Here is a 23,431-nt window from a genome sequence, read left to right as displayed (position 1 = left end):
GGTAAAAAAAAAAATATATATTTGTGTGTGTCTTAATGCTGTTGGTGATTTAGGCTAATTTCACTACAAGCATGTGTATGCGAGTTTGGTGTCATTTCAATTAACAATAGCTTCAGTTGACTAACAATAGAACAGCAACGCGAAAATCAAACGAGTAAATTTGAAAAGAAATAGGTTTTTTAAACTACTCGCATCAAAAAACGTCCACATTAAATCAAATTATGTTTTAAAATTACAAATCACAAATTATAACTCCTGCCTCTTGTACAAAAATGAAGGTTTTTGGACAAGTTCTCGAGAAAATGCAATTTCAGTTTACTTGTTACTTTAAGACTGCTCGCCGGCTTTTGAAAAATTCTGTCCTATCTTTTTAACACTAGCAGGTCTGAAAAGTATACTCAAAAAGTGGTCCAGAATTGGGACCATGGTCCCAAAATTTAATGGAATGGTCCTTGACCACATATCTGTATATTCATTTTGGTAAAGATCTTGTAATTACTTTTTGAGTAATCCTGGTAACAAACAAACAAACAAACAAACACACGCTACCGATTACGTATACCTCCTTGGCGGAGGTAAACAATTTATATAGCGCACATATCCACTAAAAGTGCTCAAGGCGCTAATACAACACTGTTTGTTTATGCTTCATTTATACTATATGTTTCAGCAAAAAGGTATGATTTTAATGATTTTTTAAAAGAATTAATTGTATGGCAATCCATTCAGGAATGTCATTCCACAGACGCGGAGCATTAATAGAAAAAGCACGATCTCCAAAGGAGTGGTGAGATTTTGGTTTAAATAAAAGCAACTTATTATTTGATTGTAAATTACATTTAGGAGAGTATAAGCACAGCATATTATCAGTCACATACTCTGGAGCAATTCCATTAATAACTTTGAAAACAATTAACAATATTTTAAAAACAATTCTATGTTTAATAGGCAGCCAATGTAACTCTTTAAAAAAAAGCATACTTACTCGTCGTCAGCTATAAGGCCTAGGGGTCAAGAAAATACAAATAACTTGCAACGAATGACACTTTAAAACAAAAATCCACATATTATTTCGGTGACACTAGCACATGCGCTGCATGATGAATCGAATCGAATCAGTGTTGTTGAATCTGAGCGCATGCGTTAAGATCATTCAATCGAAATCATTATACTTAATCAAAATTACTTTTGAGCCACTCGACTAATATTACAAGCAAACCCGTAATTATTAAAAGACAATGTGTTTTTTCACTGTAGCGCAGGGAATAATTTCGCCAGTGTAGCATAGCAAAAAGCTATACAAAACAACCTTATCGCTACACATTTCTAAAATTGTGTATCAAAAAATACAAATTTAAATAAAAAACAATTTTTTGAGGGTGAAAAATCTTTAATCAAACTAACTTTATACCTCCTCCATGCTTCTATCTATTATTACGTAATAATAAAGTACAGGTAATACGTCATAACGCATGCGCTCAGATTTAACAACACTGATGATAGCAGATGATGATGATGAATATCGAATCGAATCGAATAGCTCTCAGCACGTGGGCTAGTGTCACCGAAATAAATTATGTGGGTTTTTGTTTTCAAGTGTCGTCATTCGTTGCAAGTTATTTGTATTTTCTTGACGCCTAGGGCTAGCTGACGACGAGTAAGTATGCTTTTTTAGACGTCCTTATAATATACTATACTAATTAGTTGGAAGTAGGCCTAACGTAACACCGACCGGCCTAGACTAGGCCTAGCCTATAAATGTCGATGGGGCCGGCCAAACCAAACGATCGAGGGTACACAAGATTCCTGTGGACGATCGGGCAGCGATTTTTTTTTTCGTACACAAGTTGGGGACCCCCTCATGAAACGTCACAAAATAAACATGAATAATTCATCAGTTAAATTTTCTTGTTCCGTGTGCACCCAAGCGTATAGCAACAAGAAGTGATTACACAAGTGCGGTACGATTCTAGGCCTATCTCCGCTGTTGAAGAATAGCGGCGTTTTGTGTGGATTGTCGAAATAATCGGCCTTTAGTTTATGGTGTTTTTAATAAAATTTATTACTAAAGAATTACGTGTTAAAATTATAGTTTCTATTAATACTATTAGGCCTAATTATTAGTCTCTAAACCCATGTCTATTCTAGTAGTAGCTGTGTGTGACGTGTGTGTGTGTGTTTGGTATGACCAAAGATAGTTACACTATCTTGGGTAATAGTTACACTATCTTTGGTATGACACAATCCGAGTAATAAGTCAGCAAAATTAAACAATAAACATTACACAAAAATACATTTTTCATTCTCGTGGGTCAAATCTTCCCATCTCATGTGTTCATATACGCGCATTTTTAAAGTTCCTTTGAGTACATTGCATATTGTTTGATAATTGATAGCAGAATTTAAAAAATACAGTACACAAATTATACACATTCTTTATTCTTGTGGGTCTAAGCTTTCTTTGGGCTATGTCCAAGAACGCTTGGGTGCACACGGAACAACAACTGCGATACGATTCTTTCTACAATAATAGGCCTAGGATTCTAGGTCAATTCACGTGATTGCCTTCGCGCACTCTTCTTCACACACACGTCCACTATGCAAAATGTGTCGAGGCTAATCGACAGCTAGGCAAAACATTAAACTAAGTAGTAATTGGACATAGCCCAAAGACACAAGTCACACACACCCACACAGCTACTACTAGAATATACAGGGGTTTAGATTAGAGACTAGTAATTAGGCCTAATAGTATCAATAGAAACTATAATTTTAACACGTAATTCTTAGTAATAAACTATATTAAAAACACCATAAACTAAAGGCTGATTATTTCGACAATCCACACAAAACTCCGCTATTCTATTATGAAATCGCACGCGGCAACCACAGCGGAGATAGGCCTAGAATCGTACCGCACTTGTGTAATCACTTCTTGTTGCTATACGCTTGGGTGCACACGGAACAAGAAAATTTAACTGATGAATTATTCATGTTTATTTTGTGACGTTTCATGATGGGGTCCCCAACTTATGTACGAAAAAAAAAATCGCGATCGGGCACAATTTTGGTGAGGTTCAATCGGCGGGTCCATTTAAATCCTTTTATTCGAGGGAAGTGTTATTCGAGGGAAGTGTTATTCGAGGGAAGTGTTATTCGAGGGAGGCGTTTATTTTTTTGTGTGTAATATGGTAAACCGTGTTAATCAAATAATTACAATACCACATCTAGGCCTAGATTAAAAAAAAAATACAATTGTCAATACAATTAATATCGAGAAGTGAAAAAAAATACAGTAAAAATTGTATCAAAATGCTTGGTAAATTGTAGATCATGTCAATCAATGAATTCTACTAGAAATAAAAATGTGTTGTAATATCACATTGGTATTGGGTTGTGTATATATACACATGGCAAGGTGTTTATTTGAGGAAATAAAGGCCCTGAGGCGTTTATTCGAGGTGGGGGCGTTTATTGATATTCTATGGAGGGTTTTGTTTGAGTGAGGCATTTATTCAAAGCAGGGCGTTATTCGTATTCGAATAAATATGGTATGTAATTCTACCATTATATATATTCCTATTTCTAACTTTTAACTGCAAAGTGACCTATTTTATTTAAGGTTTTATTGAGTTCCATTTTCAACAGTCATTTTATAGTCTTTTTTATTGTACTCATCATGTTTTTTAACGAAATAAATAAAGATTGAATTGAATTAACTATTAGCAGACCTTTCCTTCTGATGTGAGCGAGTGTGATTACTCACCTGACACACTCTTACATGCCCTTGAGGAGCAACATGCTTAAATTTGGTAAACTTCTACACACACCAAAATTTTAACACCCCTGAATGTATTGAGGAGTGCTTTGTAGCACACCTACAATTTTAAAAAGACAAGGCCTGTTAGTCATATGTGATTCAACATTTCTTAATAAAATATGATAATAAGTACAATTATGCAACAATAGGTGGTTGATTATTAACAATCAATGTCTGGATGTGAGTGACTGAACAAACAAACATACATATGTTCAATAGACAATATTGAATATCGAAACGTGGCAGGCTATAGGCGCTTGACCTTTGACAATATCGCCTAAAATTTATAATTTAAAACTACGATACTTAGTATTGTATATTCAGGAATAGCCGCTAATAGCCTTTTTGCTTTTCTTCCTTATATCTTATTCTTATTAACTCAAAATTATTTTTACTAACAAACATTACTATTTATATGCCTACTAGGCTAGTGTGTAAACATTATTGACATAATTTCATTATACATCCACATACAGTACAACTCAATTTTTTCAATCTTCTATCAACTAAAAGTCGTAGTTAGTCATGTCTCGGGTCACATTCTATGGTCACCGTACAGGTAGGCTACTACATCAGTACTTCTATGAATGGATGACTAGTTGGTGACAAGAACGCTAGTTGGTCATACCCAGTACCGCCGTTTTTGATTTTACGATCATTCGGGAAACCACCTCACGGTGTTTAAATTTCAGGGACGCCCATTACAATTGTTTTGTACCATGGGTGTGTACAGTACAGTAGCTGGAGCATTATCTGACGGTTCAGTTTCTTATAATATGGCCTAGCTCATTTTACAATTCACTGGCGATAATTGGTTGGTTGTCGCAATATCGTTTTGATTTTTATTGTTTTTCCCGGTTTCACATCCAGCAAAGAGTAAAGCTCTATCTATACACTATCTAAATTTATGTGACAAAAAAATGTGACGTGCCCAAACATGGTAGTTATATGACATCGTCATGTCCATATATAGGTACATGACATTTATTTGTCAAATAAAATTTGATAGTGTAGACAGAGCTTAACAAGAAAAACTCCATCGTATATATAACTGTGTGTTTTTAAATTTGATTATTTTTTTTTTCTTGGCAAAAAAAACAGTTTATTAAACTGCAAAATGATCTACTGAATTCAAATTTTATTCATCTTTACTTTTAAATTTTTGGGAGACAATACATCGTTAAAACATCTTTGTTGACTTATTATAATTCATAGTTTAAATAACAGATTTCATTTTTTAACTATAATTATAGAAAGGGTTTTTTCAGGATACTGATAGTGTAACCAATAACTGGGAATAAGAATGATTGATAAAATTTGCATAACTGACACGTCCTTTCTCTCTAATTAATTTAGTAGTATGTACCATTTTTATGTACTGAAAGTAATCATAATTTATTTTAAGTAACATTAGGTATTCTTGTTTCCTCATTAGAGTATGCGCAATTTACCAAGAATTTCTGAGAATTAGAAAGAAATTGTGTATGAAGCACAATATATGGTTGCTGTAGTTAATAGTGAGGAAGGAGTTGACAGAGGAATGAGGTGTTTATTTTGGTTCATCTCTCTGGCGATAATATCATTATCAAAAGCGGGTATATTATAATTATTAACACTATTTTTAAAGCTATTTATTGTCTTGAATTGCATAATTGATTTTTTTCACAAAAGATAAAAGAAACGTTTAATTTTAACCGAAAAACATTGTCTGATAGAAAATTTAAGTATGCTTTGCTTTGAAATTACATTTTTTCAGGTAAAACATTTTTGTTTTTTTTGGATCCAGTTTTTGGTTAAAGTGAATAACTATTATGTGACATTAAAATGGCATATTGAACATTTTTTTTTTTAGGGGGACAATATATCTTTAAATTTAAAACAAGGTGATTTGATTAGAATCTATTCTATTCATTAAACAATAATACAAAAATGATACAGGAGGTTGCATCATTTTGGGTTTTGAAACAAAACATAATATGTCCTAAAATAGTTTTGTACAATAGTTTTGGTATCGCAAAGAATTTCATTATATTAAAATACCAATTACTCACTGTCCAGTAATTGATTGCTAATATTTATAAATAGTAACAAGTTACAGAAATTGACTCGTAAATTTGACCACAATAATCTTGTTTATCATTGATAGTTTTATTGTGAGTCGTCTCCTCTTGTTTAAAATTAAAAAAACATATAATATCCTAAAATAGTTTTGTACAATAGTTTTGGTATTGCAATGAATTTCATTATATTAAAATACCAATTACTCACTGTCCAGTAATAAAAAAAAATCTATATATAAATTTACGTAAGGGCAAAATTCGGTAAATCGCGCGTTACTTCTAGAATGTTTACTCGATGGTATATAAAGTTGGTTCGTACTTTCGGTACTGATTTTAACCACCTGATGTAATCCTGTTTACTAATTAAATTGAGTTAGATAATTAGTTATTGACAATTAAAACGAATTTAGGTTCAACGATTTGCCACAAATAGGGGTGTTTACCGATCGTGGTATACACTGTCTAATGCATGTCCATCGTGAAAAATACCCACATACAATAATACGAGGATGCTTCGCATTTTCCTATCTCCTCCTACGATAATTGTTTTTAATGGCTGAAAACCGGTTGAACAGCTCAAGTACAGCGTCATAATGTTGAAGACAGGCCGATTTTCTTTAAACAATACTATTTTGATAGATTTAATATACGTTTATACAAATGTATTGATTTGCAATGAATGGAACATTCCAAATTATTTTGTTTAACTATACTTGCATACCTCCATGGTTTAACACAAGTAGGTAAATTTATGGGCCCTTGGAGAATAAAAATAAATAGTTGTAATGCTATACTGTACAATACTGCAAATACTTTTGATCGCCATTTGAATCAAAAGTGTGTTGGTACTGTTAGATATAATATAAACAAGAAATATTTCTTACAAAAAACGCTGCTCGCTTATTGACGTAACAGTTTTAAAGATATATTGTCCCTCTGAAAAATATTTTTTTTATTTCAAATTTGTTTTTGAATGTCATTTTATTGTCACATAATAGTTATTTTACCTGAAAAAATGTAATTTAAAGCGAAAAATACTTAAATTGTATGTCAGACAATGGTTTTTGAGTTATAATAAAAAGTTTCTTTTCTCTTAGTTATTTATATCCATTACAGATGATCGTGAATTTGAAACAAGTGATTTACAGCTGATTTCCTTTTTCTTCTATTAACTACAAAAAAATCTGAAAGCGGTATAATTCCTTATTTTGTTTAACTTCAATTGGGTGATGACCTTGATCTTGTACAGGTGAACTTTATGCATGCAACTGAATACTCTCTAGAGACAACTTGACTACTTCAAGTTGGCACAAGTGGAAATTCTTCCACAATCTGTTGATTGGCGTCAACCAATCAAAGGGCAAGAATCCAAAATCGTTCAACCGTGAGCACTCATAGACTCTTTTCCAGACGTTTTGTGGATGCAACAGCTGGACCTATAAATTATAGTGGATGATCCATTTTCACATTTATGTCACTCTCTCAGTACTAAACTTGCTGCAGCTTTATATCTGATTGCGTCATCTCTTGTGACGTAGCGGGCTAGAGCAGAAATCGGAAATGTTTTACTCTATTTAGTGGTATATTATTTATAGGCCTATAAAAAAAATATTTCGTTACTGAGTGGATAATAAAGAAATATAAAGAATGATTTAATATAAAGAATATATTAAAACATTGTTCTTCTTTGTACCTATCCTCATCCCCAACCCTCAACTCTAATGTTAGATACAAAACACAAATTGGGTTTGTTTAAATGAGTCCAAATAAAAAATTTGGACTCATTTGTGACAAGTTTCTAGGTGCTAATTTTGGTTGACTACATAAATCATTGTGTCTATTTATTTGTTTCTGTAAACGACAATGTTTTATAGTCCTGCCGTACGTATATTTGAAATCGCCATTTTTTTAACGCTGAAATTACTATGTATTTGAGAACCATCTGTGGGCACGAACTAGATGATCATCTAGTAGTAACAAGTTACAGAAATTGACTCGTAAATTTGACCACAATAATCTTGTTTTTAATTTATCATTGATAGTTTTATTGTGAGTCGTCTCCTGTTATGCAATCTCTCTTGTTTAAATTTATGCAATTTGTGATGTTATTGTTTATGCTCAAGCACGTACTATTCAGCAGCGCGTATCAGTTTTAGCACATGCATGCACTTTGAGCATACTTGTGGGTCTTTCGGGCAAAGCCTAGTTTTTACAGGACGTTAATAAAGTTACTAGTTTCCTTGTGTTTATTTCAGTGAAAACCTATGTAGTCTAAACATATTGAATATAACAATACCCTTGCACAATTTGAACACACGGAACGGAATGGAGGAATCGCCGTCTTAATTCACACTGCATTCTGACTGAGAGCACTTTACCTTGGCTACATAGACTAGACTAAAACATAAATCGTATTCTTTGTATAATTAATAATAATTAATTTATTTACTTGCCTTTATAAATACTGTATAATAATAAGATTTAATAATAATAAAATAGGATTTGTTAAGCAGACATATCCACCAAAACCTAAATATATATTCATAAAAGTTTAAAAATTACGATCTTTGGCATCAAATGATGAAAAATATCTTGCACTATTTAAAATTGTGTTGTGCAATTTGAATTTAGTATTTTAAATGTGAAAATTGTTGTTGTTTTGTACAATAGTTTTGGTATTGCAATGAATTTCATTACGGTATATTGAAATACCAATTACTCACTGTCCAGTGACTGATTGCTAATAATATTCATAAATAGTAACAAGTTACAGAAATTGACTCATAAATTTGACCACAATATTCTTGTTTTATATCATTGATAGTTTTATTGTGAGTCTTTTCCTGTTAGGCAATTTGTGGTGTTATTGTTTATGCTCAAGCACGTACTATTCAGCTGCGCGTATCAGTTTTAGCGCATACGTGTACTTTGAACATACTTGTGGGTCTTTCAGGCTGAAGCCTAGTTTTTACAGGACGTTAATAAAGTTACTAGTTTATAATTTGACGATTTCTTGTGTTTATTTCACTGAGAACCTACGTAGTCTTAAACGTATTGAATATAACAATACCCTTGCACAATTTGAACACACGGAACGAAATGGAGGAATCGCCGTCTTAATTCACACTGCACTCTGACTGAGAGCACTTTACCTAAAACATAAATCGTATTCTTTGTATAATTAATAATAATTTATTTATTTTACTTGCCTTTATAAATACTGTATAATAATAAGATTTAATAATAATAAAATAGGATTTGTTAAGCAGACATATCCACCAAAACCTAAATATATATTCATAAAAGTTTAAAAATTACGATCTTTGGCATCAAATGATGAAAAATATCTTGTGCAATTTGAATTTAGTATTTTAAATGTGAAAATTGTTCAAATCGCACATAACATATCTGCATTAAAAAGGTCATGTATGCTTTAACAAAAACCCTGTGACTAATTTATCTATGGGTTTGGCATTTATATAATAAAAAGTGTTTCCTTATTACAGACAGTCAAATTGTCAAAGAAGTATGTGAGGCAGACTTATTGATGTCTGCAACCGGATATTTTGAATATGAGTGGAACGTACAAGCCAATAGAGAGGTTAGAATTTTTTTGTGAAGAAAGGGATCCAGAATTAGGTGTTAAGTCATAAGCCCTGAAATTACTTTATATTGTACCATCAGCAATAAACCAAATGTTATCATTACCTGTACTAAGCCTAAATATATTTGTAAAGACAGTACTATTATACTCCAGTCAACATCCAACCCAGATTTATTCCGGGTATATAGGTAATCCTATAAACCTAAATCCTTTAAAAAAATTCAAATTTATTTCAAACATATTATATATAAACACATTAGGCAATGAACATTAATTCGAAACCGCCCGGTGATATACTGAAATTTGTATTGTATTATTTGCATTTGAAATGGTATTGTTCAAACTCGATTGGATAGCGACTCTTTAACATTCTCGGCGTGGTACGGCAGAACAGCACTAGTCCTCAGTTGTACGCACGCGCACCAGAGATCAAATGATACGCCCTCATCTTTCAGTATTTACAAACAAATGAAAATAAATACATTTGTCAACAAATGATAAACAAAAATTTTCCATTGAGATATGTAGTGCCTCCATTAACATTTTATTACACATTAGGTTGTGCAAGACTATAGTGTCTCCTGGAATCTGCAGTTGAATGATAAAGACGCAAAGTTTCCTCAATATTCTGTACGGTGCACGCAAGGTTGCCAGAATTGCACCGATGAGAAGCTTAGACCACGTAAGTCAAGAGCATCACATTAACAAAAATATGTTGAAAGTATGTTGTTTTGCTGTACATTGCACATTGTTCCCCCATGAGCTCCGGTGTCCCTGGGTTTAGCCAGTGAGCGCTCATAGCCATTACGCCACTGCTGGGCCTCACATTTCAAAATCCTGGATCCACCACTGTATCCTGTATAATGTTGGGAGACACAAAATCAAAATTCTAAAATAATGTAAACATCACAACCTTATTTGTTGTAGAACAACCAGAGGACATTACATACATGTCAAGAACTGGGTCAGACTTATGTTTTACATGGAAAGAAAATTCAAGTTCAACAAACTACACAATGTATTATGGGAGGTAAGTATAATTGCAAATTGAAATATGCTTTCTATATAAACTTGTCTTGATTTTTGTCATTTAAACTTAAAATCTCTTGGAAAATTTCAGATTTGTTATGACGTTGATATTGAAAGTACTAGTTTGTATTGGCTGCAATACATTATCTGTTTAGAAAATTGAGCTTGCCATATTTAATGGGGGGGAATTTTTCAGTTACGCTCTCTCCTAAAATGTTTATAAGATCTGAGTGCATCATCAAGGCAATCAAACAACAGGATGCTGAGAACCGGAGATTTATCTGTGGCTGCGACACGATCAGTTGCACACCCCTTAACATTGTGGAGAATGTACAAATTACAGTACTGTTGGTATTTGTCGCAGCCAGACATAAGATCAAACGACTGTTACAAGTTCCTATCTTAACAACGTCTTGTTGTTAGATTGCCTTGGTATCATATGTAGGATATAGATATACATGTAACCCAAGACTCTTTAAAAGCATTTACATACAAAAAAATGTCTTTTTCTTAAAGGGGAAATTATGAAATGGGCAATTTTCGAAGGTACAGAGAGTGCAAAAACAAAAGAAAGATTGGAAATGTAACAGAGTGCTGTCCAGATGATTTGCGTAACACAGGTCTCGTTGGAGTTCGAATTGATTATATGAATGAGTATATGAAAGTGTATGGTATAAAATACAAGTTAAGAGCCAGTATTGTAGGTAGGTACAGTGGCGGATCTGGGGGTGGTTTCAGTACCTTCATGTCCTATCTTTTTCACTACAATTTTCTAAATTTAGGAGGCCGGCCTATGAGGTAAGGGTCCTGGGTTCAAGTCCCGTCGCATGCCAGGATTTTTTCTAAGGACAAAATTACAACTCCACTCCCAAAGACTTTGTTTATGTAGAGCATCTTGTGTATAGTTTGTCTTGTGAACCTCTGAGGGTCCCTTATGATCAGCAATTGCTGGATGGATCACACTCATTAAATATGGTAAAAAAAATTTGTAAGTGGGCCTTATTAATGTTCAAAAAATGAAACATAATTGACTTAAGTCTTCTTTCTTCCAGCTATACCTAATCCTCCGGATTATTTTGATCACAAAATGTTGAATGCCACGACAGTAAAGCTCCGTCTTAGAGATCCTACAGATTGGAATAGCGTATCTCTCAGATCAGATTTAGATAAACAGATTTGTCAGATACAGCCCAATGACCCAGAGAGTCCATGCGTAGAGGTAATGACACAAAGCTCTGTCTACACTATCAAACTAGTTTGACAAAAAAAGTGTGATGTGCCCAAATATGGTAGTGATATGCTTAAATATAGTGGTGATATGACATCATCATGTCCATATGGGCACATCACATTTTTTTTGTCACATAAAGTTTGATAGCAAGTGAGTGGCCGAGCGGTTAAGACAGTGGAACCGTAATTACGTAGCCATAACATTGGCAAGGGTTCGAGGCTCACTCGCTCCATGGTTCTGGTGGTAAAACGAGTCTTCTCGGATAAGGACTATAAACCGTAGGTCCAGTGTACACATAGCTCATGCGCACTTTAAAGAACCTAGTACATCTTTCGAGACGAGTAGGGGGTTACCCCGGTGTACTAGTCCACACAAACACAGCCACTGTCACACACAGCCACTGTGCAAATTGGGACTGGACCGTTTTAGAGGTGTTTACCACCTGTTGGTCCAGATCCTTCACTAACTGAGTTAGTGAGAAGTCGAATAAATAAATAAATAAAAAAATAAGATAGTGTAGGCAGAGCTTTAAACAGCAAGTATTAAAAGCGTTGCTATTGTGCCACAAAATTAAACCGCCATATAGAGTATTGTGTCATTTGTACTAGGTACAATTTCTTTGAAAAATAGTGTATGTTGGGATTATACACGGATAACATTAAGAATAGAAGTTTTTACCAAACTCTTGTGTCCAAATTTAGCCTAAATGTGGGGTGGGGTGGGGGGGGGGGGGGTGGAATTATAAAAATAAATTTTAGTGGAAGTCATAACAGTTGTTTTTAGTTTTTGTTGCTTATCTTGTAGTTTGAAAAAAAGAAGAAATGGACCGAATATGGACTGAAACCTAATACAACATACATATTTGAAGCTCGATGTAAAAATGTCAGAGCATGGAGTGAACCAAAACGGGTTGAATTTACAACAGAACCAGATGGTGAGTACCACAATTCATTAAAGTTTGAATAAACATTAATTCCGATGAAAAACTTTAACCTTTAAAATGGTCATTTGAAAATTTCTATGTAATTTTATTTAATTTGTTTTAAATCAAACAGCAAGCAATAAACTCATAAAGCTCTGTCTACACTATCAAACTTTATGTGACAAAAAAATGTGATGTGCCCATATATGGACATGATGATGTCATATCACTACCATATTTGGGAATATCGCTACCATATGTGGGACATCACACTCGTTTAGTTTAATAATGTAGACTGAGCTTTAAACACATGCTTTTTAAACAAAGTTTCATATGAGGTTTAGGTAGTGGTGCTGTATTCGACATCAGAAAAACAGGGAACTGTAACAGGATTTGAACCATGACCCTAGGGTTGGGTAACAAGCAACCAAACCACAGTCTCACTAAATTAGAAAGCCTCAAACCCAACAAATAAATTCTTAAGCTCTCTTTATGTGACAAAAAATGTGATGTGCCCATATATGGACAATATATGATGATGTCATATCACTACCATATATGGGCACACCACAATTTTTTTGTCAAAACTAGTTTGATAGTGTAGACAGAGCTTAAGAAGTAATTCTAAATGTTTAATTACAGTAGCAAGAATTTTTCAATTAAAATTAATAATTCTGAGTACTAAGTCCAAACAAGTAATTCTGAGTACTGAGTCCAAACATAAAATTCTGAGTACTGAGTCAAAACAAATAATTCTGAGTACTGAGTCAAAACAAATAATTCTGAGTACTGAGTCAAACCAGAATAACAAACACGAATTTAAATAACTAAAGTATTTCCTATTAATTTAGAAAATGCTGCCGAATCAATCAAACCGGTCACATCAACAGGTAATTATTTGGTTATTATTTCAATTGATAGACAGTTCTCTTTTCTGAATATTTGAAGATAATTTCATTATTAACAAAAAAAATTGAAGTCATATATTATTAATAATTAATTTATCAACAGTATTCAGTATTATGGAAAATATTAAAATAATAAAATGTTATGGACAACACGCATTTTCCTGGTCAGCTGATGTTCTTTGGAACGCCCTTCCAAACTCAATCGGGAAAGTTGAATCACTCGCCACATTCAAACAACTCCTTAAATCCCACCTTTTTTATTTTATGTCTTTAGCCACATGTGGCCACGGATTATCAATAGTATATTTCTGATATGTTTTATTGGACCAAATAAATGCTGTGAGAGAAGCGCATTATTATTATTATTATATTAGTCACTGTTTCCCTATCAGATAGTTGGTAATCCCCCTGGTACAGGAGCTATTATGTGAATTTTTTTATTTGCGCCAATAATTTTGTGCTCTTTTTTCTGCTGATTGTTCAACACTTAGCCGCGCCCTGCATTTGGCGCTCTATTAAATTAAATATTATTATCATTTAATATTAGTACGACATTTTTTTTTTTTTTTTTTTAGGAAATGTTTCATTTTCCAAACCAAAACCTATTTCATCTACTATTGACTTTCCAGGTAATTTTCAATCTTTTTTTTTCAAATTCTCCTTTTTTTTTATTCCTGTTCCAGCTTTATTATAGTTTGTAGAATATTTTAATAAATTATTAATAAGTTTTTCTGTTTTCTGTTTGTTCAGTCGCCCCATTCAATTCTACTACTCAAATATTCAAACCAACAAACAATTCTACTAGTCTGATGACAGACATATCCACACCAGGTAATTTGTGTGTTGTATTGAAATGTATTTGGGTTCAGATGAACTCTGTTGTGTCACTGTTTTCTGGATACCATCAACAACCATATTGTACATTCCAAAAAAGTCTATAAATAAAATTGTATTCTAAATGACCTCATTAAAAAAATACGTTTTTAAACTGCTTTACTATTAATGGTGGCACAAAACAGTAAATTTATTTATTTCCACAATATTTTACGAGGGTGGTCCATCCAGCTGAAGCTGATCATTAGGGACCCTCACAAAAATACAATATGACCAGACATAAACATGTAACAATTAAAATTAAATAAATAGAATTTATAAAGATAAACAAAATAAATATTATGCACAAAATAATTAGAATCAAAAGAGTAATATTAATTTTTTTTTAATAAATTAAATTAAATTGGCCATCTCGGAGAGAAAGACAGGAAATATTAGCATTTTATTAACTACCAATGTTTCTAATGCTCTGTCTACACATCGAATTTATGTATAAAAAAAATGTGATTTGCCCATATATGGACATGATGATGTCATATCACTACACATCACACTTTAAAATGACCAAAGCATCTATACTTATTTTTTTAGAAAGTTCTACCAAATCAATAGCTACTCATACATTGCTTGCATCAGCTTCAGGTAATATTTTAAAAATTATTTTTATTAGAGCATGAATAAAAATGCGCAGATAATTACATTACGCATATCTTAATTCAGATTGCAAGCTCACTTTAAATATTAATTTTATTTTTCTTAGAAAGTGTTCAACAAAAAGAAATAACAACGCCGCCAGGTAATACTTGTCAATTTTGTTGAGTAGCATTTGTTGGTTTCTTCAAATACAACCGTATTTATCGAATAAATGCGCCGGTTTGAATACTAATGCCTCCCCCAAATAAACACCCCCACCCCTCGAATAAACGCCCCGGGCCTTTAATTATTTACTCAAATAAACACCTTCCACATACATAGCTACACAATATTGTATTAGGGCCTACAACTTATTTCTATTTTTAGTAGAATTCATTGATTGAAATGATCTAAAATTTACCAAGCATTTTAATACAATTTTCACTGTATTTTATCACTTCTCGATATTACTCGATATTTGTGTTGTATTTTTTCATATCTACTGGGTATTTATTTGATTATACATGTTACCATATTACACCAAAAAAGGAATGCCACCCTTGAATAAATGCCCCCCCCCCCCCCCCATACAAACCTTCCTGACCAATAAATGCCCTGGAGCGAATTTTTATTATTTTTTTTTTTATTCAAATAAATACAATACTGGATAAATAATGTCTAACTAACGTTTTAAATACAAATTGAATTTTTTTTTACTGCCCTTGAAAATGAAACAGCAGTTTACTCATGTAGGCTAGTCAATCTAGCATTTTGAGTGAAACAAATTGCAAACAGAGATTTTTTTTTTTTAAATGGTTACATATGATAAGGTAATTATTTTTTGAGCATCACACCTCTGACACTCATCCCGAAGGTATGCAAATTAGCTTAAATATGCAAATTAGGGTGAAATTACAGGGTTACCATATCTTAAAAGCTACTAATCGAAGAGAGTTCATTTTTGCACAGTCTGGTTCAGAATATATATATTTATATTTGCTCTAATGAGACATTTTACATAAAAATGTCCGGAAGTACCAAATTTTGACCCTTGACCCCATTTCTCAATATTTACTTAAATATGTGATTAAAATGTCTGTAGAGACTTTAATTTGGACTCGATGACTTGGATATTGTTTTTCAATACCCACCATAGAACTGTATTATAATTCCTAAAATCACAACTTCGTCACGCACCTCGAAAGTATGCAAATTAGTAGTACAAGTAATATTAAATATGCAAATTAGGGAGTGAAATTACAGCGTTGCCATATCTCGAAAACCGCTAATGCTAGAGTGTTGATTTTTTCACTAAAATATTTAAAATGTATATATTTATATTTGCTGTAATGAGACATTTTACAAAAAAATGCTCGGAACTATGACATTTGACCCTCGACCCCATTTCTCAATATTGCATATATAATGAAAACTAAAATGTCTGTAGAGACTTTGTTTTGCCCTCAAATGACTCGGATACAGGTTTAGGCGTGATTTTGGGAATTACAAAGCGGTCCTATGCTGACTATAGGAAACATGTATCCGAGTTATTTGAGTCCAAAACAAAGTCTCTACAGACAATTTAGTCGCATTATGTATGCAAACATTAATAAATGGGGTCGAGGGTCAATTGTTGTATTTCCGGTCATTTTTTCGTAAAATGTTTCATTAGAGTAAATATAAATATGTACATTCTGAACAAGTTATTGAAAAAATCAACTCTCTAGCCTTAGTGGTTTTCGATATATAGGAACCTTTAATTTCACCCTCTAATTTGCATATTTCATGTAACTTGTACTAATAATTTTCATACTTTGGAGGTGAGTGATACAGGTGTGATTTTGAGATCTACTAAACAGTCCTATGTTGGCTATTAGAAACCTGTATCGGAGTCATTTGAGGGCAAAACAAAGTCTCTACAGACATTTTAGTTTCATTTATATATGCAATATTGAGAAATGGGGTCGAGGGTCAAATGTCATACTTCCGGTCAATTTTTTGTAAAATGTTTCATTGGAGCAAATAGAAATATGTACATTTTGAATACGGCTGTGAAAAAATCAGCTCTCTAGCATTAGTGGTTTTCGAGATATAGGACAACTGTAATTTTTTCCCCTTATTTGCATATTTTATTTAAATTGTACTACTAATTTGCATACTTTCGAGGTGTGTGACAAAGGTGTGATTTTGGGAATTACAAAGTGATCCTATGCTGGCCATTAGGAACCTATGTCTGGGTCATTTGAGGGCAAAATAAAGTCTCTACAGACATTTTAGTCACATTGTATATGCAAACATTGAGAAATGGGGTCGAAGGTCAAATGTTGTACTTCCGGTCATTTTTTCGTAAAATGTTTCATTAGAGTAAATATAAATATATACATTTTGAATAGATCAGTGAAAAAACCAACTCTCTCGGACTAGTAGTTTTTGAGATATGGTAACCTTGTAATTTCACCCTAATTTGCATATTTAAGCTAATTTGCATATCATCGGGATGAGTGACAGAGGTGTGATGCTCAAATTTTGATCTCCTCATCATATATGACCATTTAAAAAAGAAAAATCTCTGTTTGCAATTTGTTTCACTTTGGGCTGTTTTTTTTGCTAGATTGACTAGCCTAATGGGGTCTCAAGTGGCAAATGCAAGTGCATTTCCTATGGACCACAAAGAGCTACTGCTGAAAATAAATTTTTAATTTTGAAATTTTTTTTGTATGTATATATCCTTAAAGCAAATGTGCTTTCAGGTTTAAACCCCTTCCTCTGGACTCCATATAAAGTATGGCGTAAAAAGACCGCATCTATAATTCTTCAATCTATCTGGTCTGCAAGTTGACTTAAAATTAACAATCAGGCCCACACTAGAAAACAACTGACAGTAATACACTTGTTTTAAGAATCAATAATAATATTTTCTTTTTGAAATAGGAAAATACGTATTATTCATAGGAATAGGGCTGTTTATCTCAACTATTGGTATATTCGCAGTCCAGTTTTTTCGAGTCGCTGTTAAGAAACTGTTTTGGGAAATTCCTGATCCAAAATTTCCCGGTGTTCCTGCTGGTTATAGAGTGAGTGTGAAATTATTTTAGTATTTTTATTTTTTCAGCAGATTTCTCATTACTGATTGTATATCGTTATATCTCTGACCTTCTTCCTCTTCACATGCCTTTGCTCGTCTTTTTAAAAAATCTCCTTCCATTCCGGAATTTTAACACTAAAACGTATGGCTTTAGCACCTTTACTTCTGCTGCCTCTTCCTCCTTGTGGAATGACCTACCCGCCTCTATTAGATCATGTTCTTCTACTATCGCCTTTAAATCTGCCTTGAAAACTCATCTTTTTCTTTCAAATTGAGCTCTCATACACCGCGCCTTTGATCACTTACTGCTGGAATTGGCGCATTACAAATTCGAATTCAAAATAATTATTATTATGTCACATTACTTATCAATGTACTGATTATATCTTTATGAATGTACATAATTATTTATATATAAATTTTTTCTTATGTTGACTTTAGGTTCCACAGTTTAAAACCGAACCAGAGATATTTGACTCTCTGAAATCAAGGGAATCTTCTAGAATGCGTTACAGCAATGAGTATGACAGCGGGCAAGGAACGTTGTCGGTTGATAGACACAGCCTTGATGATGTTACCATATCTGTTGATTATTTCAACATAAAAGATGGTAGTAAGGAAAATACATTGGTGGTAGACCTGTCATCAAATGTTTCTCTTCACGAAAACAAGACATACGCGTTAATAATGGCACAACATGACGAGAGAAAATATGATTATGCTAATTGATTGCCTAATTTATCCCAGAGTTCTTTGAGAGACATGTATGTCATGTCATATTTATTTTAATTTTTATGCACTCGCAGCATTTTTTCGTTTCCAAGATTATTTATCAACAAAATCAAATAGTTTTAACTTCCCTATTATCTTTTTGTTATTTTTTTGTTTATATATAATTTTAATATTCATTTATTTGAGAATGAAGGTTTTTATTGTTCTTTTCCTGATAATTTCTTAAATATAATACTTATTTTGGTTGTAATATGATACATTTTTCGTTTAATTTGTTTTTTATCTCATATCCGCTTCCGCTGTGGTAACAAAAGGAAGAAAGAAATATTTTTTTCTGTGCAATCTTCCGTACTTTGACGGACATATCTTGAAATTTATTTCATTTTTTGTTTAATTTGTTTTTTTTTACCTCATATCCGCTGTGGTAACAAAAGGAAGAAAGCAATATTTATATTTTTGTGCAATCTTGCTGTTATGAAAACGTATTTTGACGGATCATGTAATTTGTTTCATTGTTCGTTTAATTTATTTTTTTACCTCATTTCCGCTGTGGTAACAAAAGGAAGAAAGCAATATTTATATTTTTGTGTGAAATCTTACTATTATCCATTTTTCTTTTTAATCTTTGGTGAAACAATTTCAGGAAATTTCTCAGAAAAAAGATTGGTAATAGAATATTTTTGTATTTCCTTATGCATAATTGTTGTTCCAATCACTGTAACGTGCCTTACAAATTAACAATGAAAATCCTTGAAAAATATTAAATCGTGTTACAAGAGAGTTTTATAATAAAATGCCACTCCCATCCGTGCTTTCCTACTTGGAAAGATGAAGTACAGTATTTGGGGGATAAAAGCATGTCCAAACTATAGAGGGTGCTATCACATTTTGAAAAATACATCAAACCATAGATGGCGCTATTAAAACAATCAAAATATGCTAAATAATAGTAATTCCCTCTATAGAAAATTATAAAATCAAGATATATTTTTTTTTTCATTTCTGCATCTGCAATGTATTAATCTTTGAATGGAGATTACTGGGAAAGTTGAGAGGTCTGCAACATAGTGACACTTTTGTAGCCAGATACTTTAGCTTTTGTTGCTGAGTTTGTAAATTTAAAATGCAATTTTTAGTGCAATCTTGTCCCTATTATAATGTATACCTCAATGACACATAGTAAAATATTAATATTTATTCTTTCCAAGCACAGGATGCATATTGATTCGTAACCAAAGAAAAGTACCTGTATAGATTACATTATAGTTTTAGCATAAATTGATCACATTTTATTCAAATGTTTGTTGCTGTATGAATAATGTTTTTCTGAATAAAAAAAAAAGAGCACAAAATAGAATTTATTAATTATGTGTCCGTCTGTTATTGAGCTCTATACTTAAATTTATGCATATATAGTGCGCCATATAAGTTATCAGGCGGTTTTCCCCCGGTGTGGAGCTGAGCTAGCTAGGTATAGGCAAAGAATATATATATCACAAGAATGAGTATTCCGCGATTTTTGCATGAGAAATTTGTAACAGAGAGTTCCAGTGAGTGATGCCCGCCCTCATAAGGGCGGATGTATACATACCAAATAAGACTTGATTTAATAGATATTATACATGTCACATTAAATAGAATTATGATAATATATTTTGCAATTATAAACTATTTTATAATACATATTTATTAACAAACTAGTGTACATTCACTTTTACAGACAATTATTTACTAACATGCTAAATTAGTTCACAAAAAAGGCCTTACACAGCAACACCAATAATCAACGAATCGTTACTCAACACGGCCTATTCTTTACCATTGCCGCGTACTACTCTACGCCCGGTAAATTAAGTATTGTTTTTATGATATAAATTAGTATAAAATACATGTTATTAATAGGATAAAATGTTAAATTTCATTAACATTTATTTGTTTTACCAGAAACAAGTTAAATATAGGAATATTATTAAACTATCCTTCGTGAAAACTTTCAAGGTAATTTTCAATCTTTTTTTTTTCAAATTATTCTTTGTTTCTATTCCTGTTCCAGCTTTCATTATAGTTTGTAGAATATTTCAATAAATTATTAATAACTTTTTCTGTTTTCTGTTTTTTCAGTCGCCCCATTCAATTCTACTACTCTAATATTCAAACCAACAAACAATTCTACTAGTCTGATGACAGACATATCCACACCAGGTAATTTGTGTGTTGTATTGAAATGTATTTGGGTTCAGATGAACTCTGTTGTGTCACTGTTTTCTGGATACCATCAACAACCATATTGTACATTCCAAAAAAGTCTAAAAAAAAATTGTATTCTAAATGACCTCATTAAAAAAATATGTTTTTAAACTGCTTTAATATTAATGGTGGCACAAAACAGTAAATTTATTTATTTCCACAATATTTTACGAGGGTGGTCCATCCAGCTGAAGCTGATCATTAGGGACCCTCACAAAAATACAATATGACCAGACATAAACATGTAACAATTAAAATTAAATAAATAGAATTTATAAAGATAAACAAAATAAATATAATGCACAAAATAATTAGAATCAAAAGAGTAATATTAATTTTTTTTTAAATGAATTAAATAAATTGGCCATCTCGGAGAGAAAGACAGGAAATATTAGCATTTTATTAACTACCAATGTTTCTAATGCTCTGTCTACACATCGAATTTATGTATAAAAAAAATGTGATTTGCCCATGTATGGACATGATGATGTCATATCACTGCCATATTTGGGCACGTCACACTTTGAAATGACCAAAGCATCTATACTTATTTTTTTAGAAAGTTCTACCAAATCAATAGCTACTCATACATTGCTTGCATCAGCTTCAGGTAATATTTTAAAAATTATTTTTAGTAGAGCATGAATAAAAAATGCGCAGATAATTACATTACGCATATCTTAATTCAGATTGCAAGCTCACTTTAAATATTAATTTTATTTTTCTTAGAAAGTGTTCAACGAAAAGAAATAACGCCGCCAGGTAATACTTGTCAATTTTGTTGAGTAGCATTTGTTGGTTTCTTCAAATACAACCGTATTTATCGAATAAATGCGCCGGTTTGAATACTAATGCCTCCCCCAAATAAACACCCCCACCCCTCGAATAAACGCCCCGGGCCTTTAATTATTTACTCGAATAAACACCTTCCACATACATAGCTACACAATATTGTATTAGGGCCTACAACTTATTTCTATTTTTAGTAGAATTCATTGATTGACATGACCTAAAATTTACCAAGCATTTTGATACAATTTTCACTCTATTTTATCACTTCTCGATATTACTCGATATTTGTGTTGTATTTTTTCATATCTACTGGGTATTTATTTGATTATACATGTTACCATATTACACCAAAAAAGGAATGCCACCCTTGAATAAATGCCCCCCCCCCCCCCATGCAAACCTTCCTGACCAATAAACGCCCTGGAGCGAATTTTTATTATTATTTTTTTTATTCAAATAAATACAATACTGGATAAATAATGTCTAACTAACGTTTTAAATACAAATTGAATTTTTTTAAATTTTTACTGCCCTTGAAAATGAAACAGCAGTTTACTCATGGGGTCTCAACTGGCAAATGCAAGTGCATTTCCTATGGACCACAAAGAGCTACTGCTGAAAATAAATTTTTAATTTTGAAATTGTTTTTGTATGTATATATCCTTAAAGCAAATGTGCTTTCAGGTTTAAACCTCTTCCTCTGGACTCCATATAAAGTATGGCGTAAAAAGACCGCATCTATAATTCTACAATCTATCTGGTCTGCAAGTTGACTTAAAATTAACAATCAGGCCCACACTAGAAAACAACTGACAGTAATACACTTGTTTTAATAATCAATAATAATATTTTCTTTTTGAAATAGGAAAATACATATTATTCATAGGAATAGGCCTGTTTATTTCAACTTTTGGTATACCTGACCTACCCGCCTCTTAGGTCATGTTCTTCTACTATCGCCTTTAAATCTGCCTTGAAAACTCATCTTTTTCTTTCAAATTGAGCTCTCATACACCGCGCATTGATCACTTACTACTGGAATTAGCGCATTACAAATTTGAATTCAAAATAATTATTATTATGTCACATTAATTATCAATGTACTGATTATATCTTTATGAATGTACATAATTATTTATATATAAATTTTTTCTTATTGACTTTAGGTTCCACAGTTTAAAACCGAACCATAGATATTTGACTCTCTGAAATCAAGGGAATACTCTTCTAGAATGCGTTACAGCAATGAGTATGACAGCGGGCAAGGAACGTTGTCGGTTGATAGACACGTTCCTTGATGATGTTACCATATCTGTGATTATTTCAACATAAAAGATGGTAGTAAGGAAAATACATTGGTGGTAGACCTGTCATCAAATGTTTCTCTTCACGAAAACAAGACATACGCGTTAATAATGGCACAACATGACGAGAGAAAATATGATTATGCTAATTGATTGCCTAATTTAACCCAGAGTTCTTTGAGAGACATGTATGTCATGTCATATTTATTTTAATTTTTATGCACTCGCAG

General features: G+C 32.4%; 1 protein-coding gene across 7 annotated transcripts; it reads left to right on the top strand.

Moving 5' to 3' along the window:
* Nucleotides 1–1,546: 1,546 nt before the first annotated feature.
* On the top strand, nucleotides 1,547–22,869 carry LOC140040970 (uncharacterized). 7 transcript variants are annotated; one of them, XM_072087275.1, is made up of 15 exons: nucleotides 1,547–1,657; nucleotides 5,256–5,415; nucleotides 9,387–9,481; nucleotides 10,043–10,166; nucleotides 10,412–10,514; nucleotides 11,030–11,217; nucleotides 11,566–11,732; nucleotides 12,549–12,678; nucleotides 13,518–13,556; nucleotides 14,150–14,203; nucleotides 14,325–14,405; nucleotides 15,000–15,050; nucleotides 15,169–15,204; nucleotides 17,973–18,115; nucleotides 18,568–20,291. In XM_072087275.1, exons 2-15 carry the CDS (start codon nucleotides 5,319–5,321, stop codon nucleotides 18,853–18,855), a joined length of 1,596 nt encoding a protein of 531 aa, XP_071943376.1. In that variant the 5' UTR covers nucleotides 1,547–1,657; nucleotides 5,256–5,318; the 3' UTR covers nucleotides 18,856–20,291. The 7 variants fall into 7 exon arrangements, with proteins under 7 accessions (XP_071943376.1, XP_071943382.1, XP_071943380.1 ...); XM_072087276.1 differs by lacking the exon at nucleotides 1,547–1,657 and adding an exon at nucleotides 2,250–3,551; XM_072087278.1 differs by lacking the exon at nucleotides 1,547–1,657 and adding an exon at nucleotides 3,059–3,070 and having other exon boundaries at nucleotides 5,256–5,365.
* The last annotated feature ends 562 nt before the right edge of the window (nucleotides 22,870–23,431 follow it).

The sequence above is a fragment of the Antedon mediterranea genome, chromosome 2 (genome assembly GCF_964355755.1).
Source record: "Antedon mediterranea chromosome 2, ecAntMedi1.1, whole genome shotgun sequence".
Lineage (NCBI taxonomy): Eukaryota > Metazoa > Echinodermata > Crinoidea > Comatulida > Antedonidae > Antedon > Antedon mediterranea.
This window is presented reverse-complemented; position numbering and strand designations above follow the sequence as displayed.

Bases quoted from the DNA above. Each gene is read 5' to 3' on its own strand.
- LOC140040970 (XM_072087275.1), top strand. From the start codon at position 5,319: ATGGTTGCTGTAGTTAATAGTGAGGAAGGAGTTGACAGAGGAATGAGG. The intron at 11,218-11,565 runs GTAGGTACAGTG...TCTTTCTTCCAG, and splicing joins GTTAAGAGCCAGTATTGTAG to CTATACCTAATCCTCCGGAT. The intron at 13,557-14,149 runs GTAATTATTTGG...TTTTTTTTTTAG, and splicing joins CAAACCGGTCACATCAACAG to GAAATGTTTCATTTTCCAAA.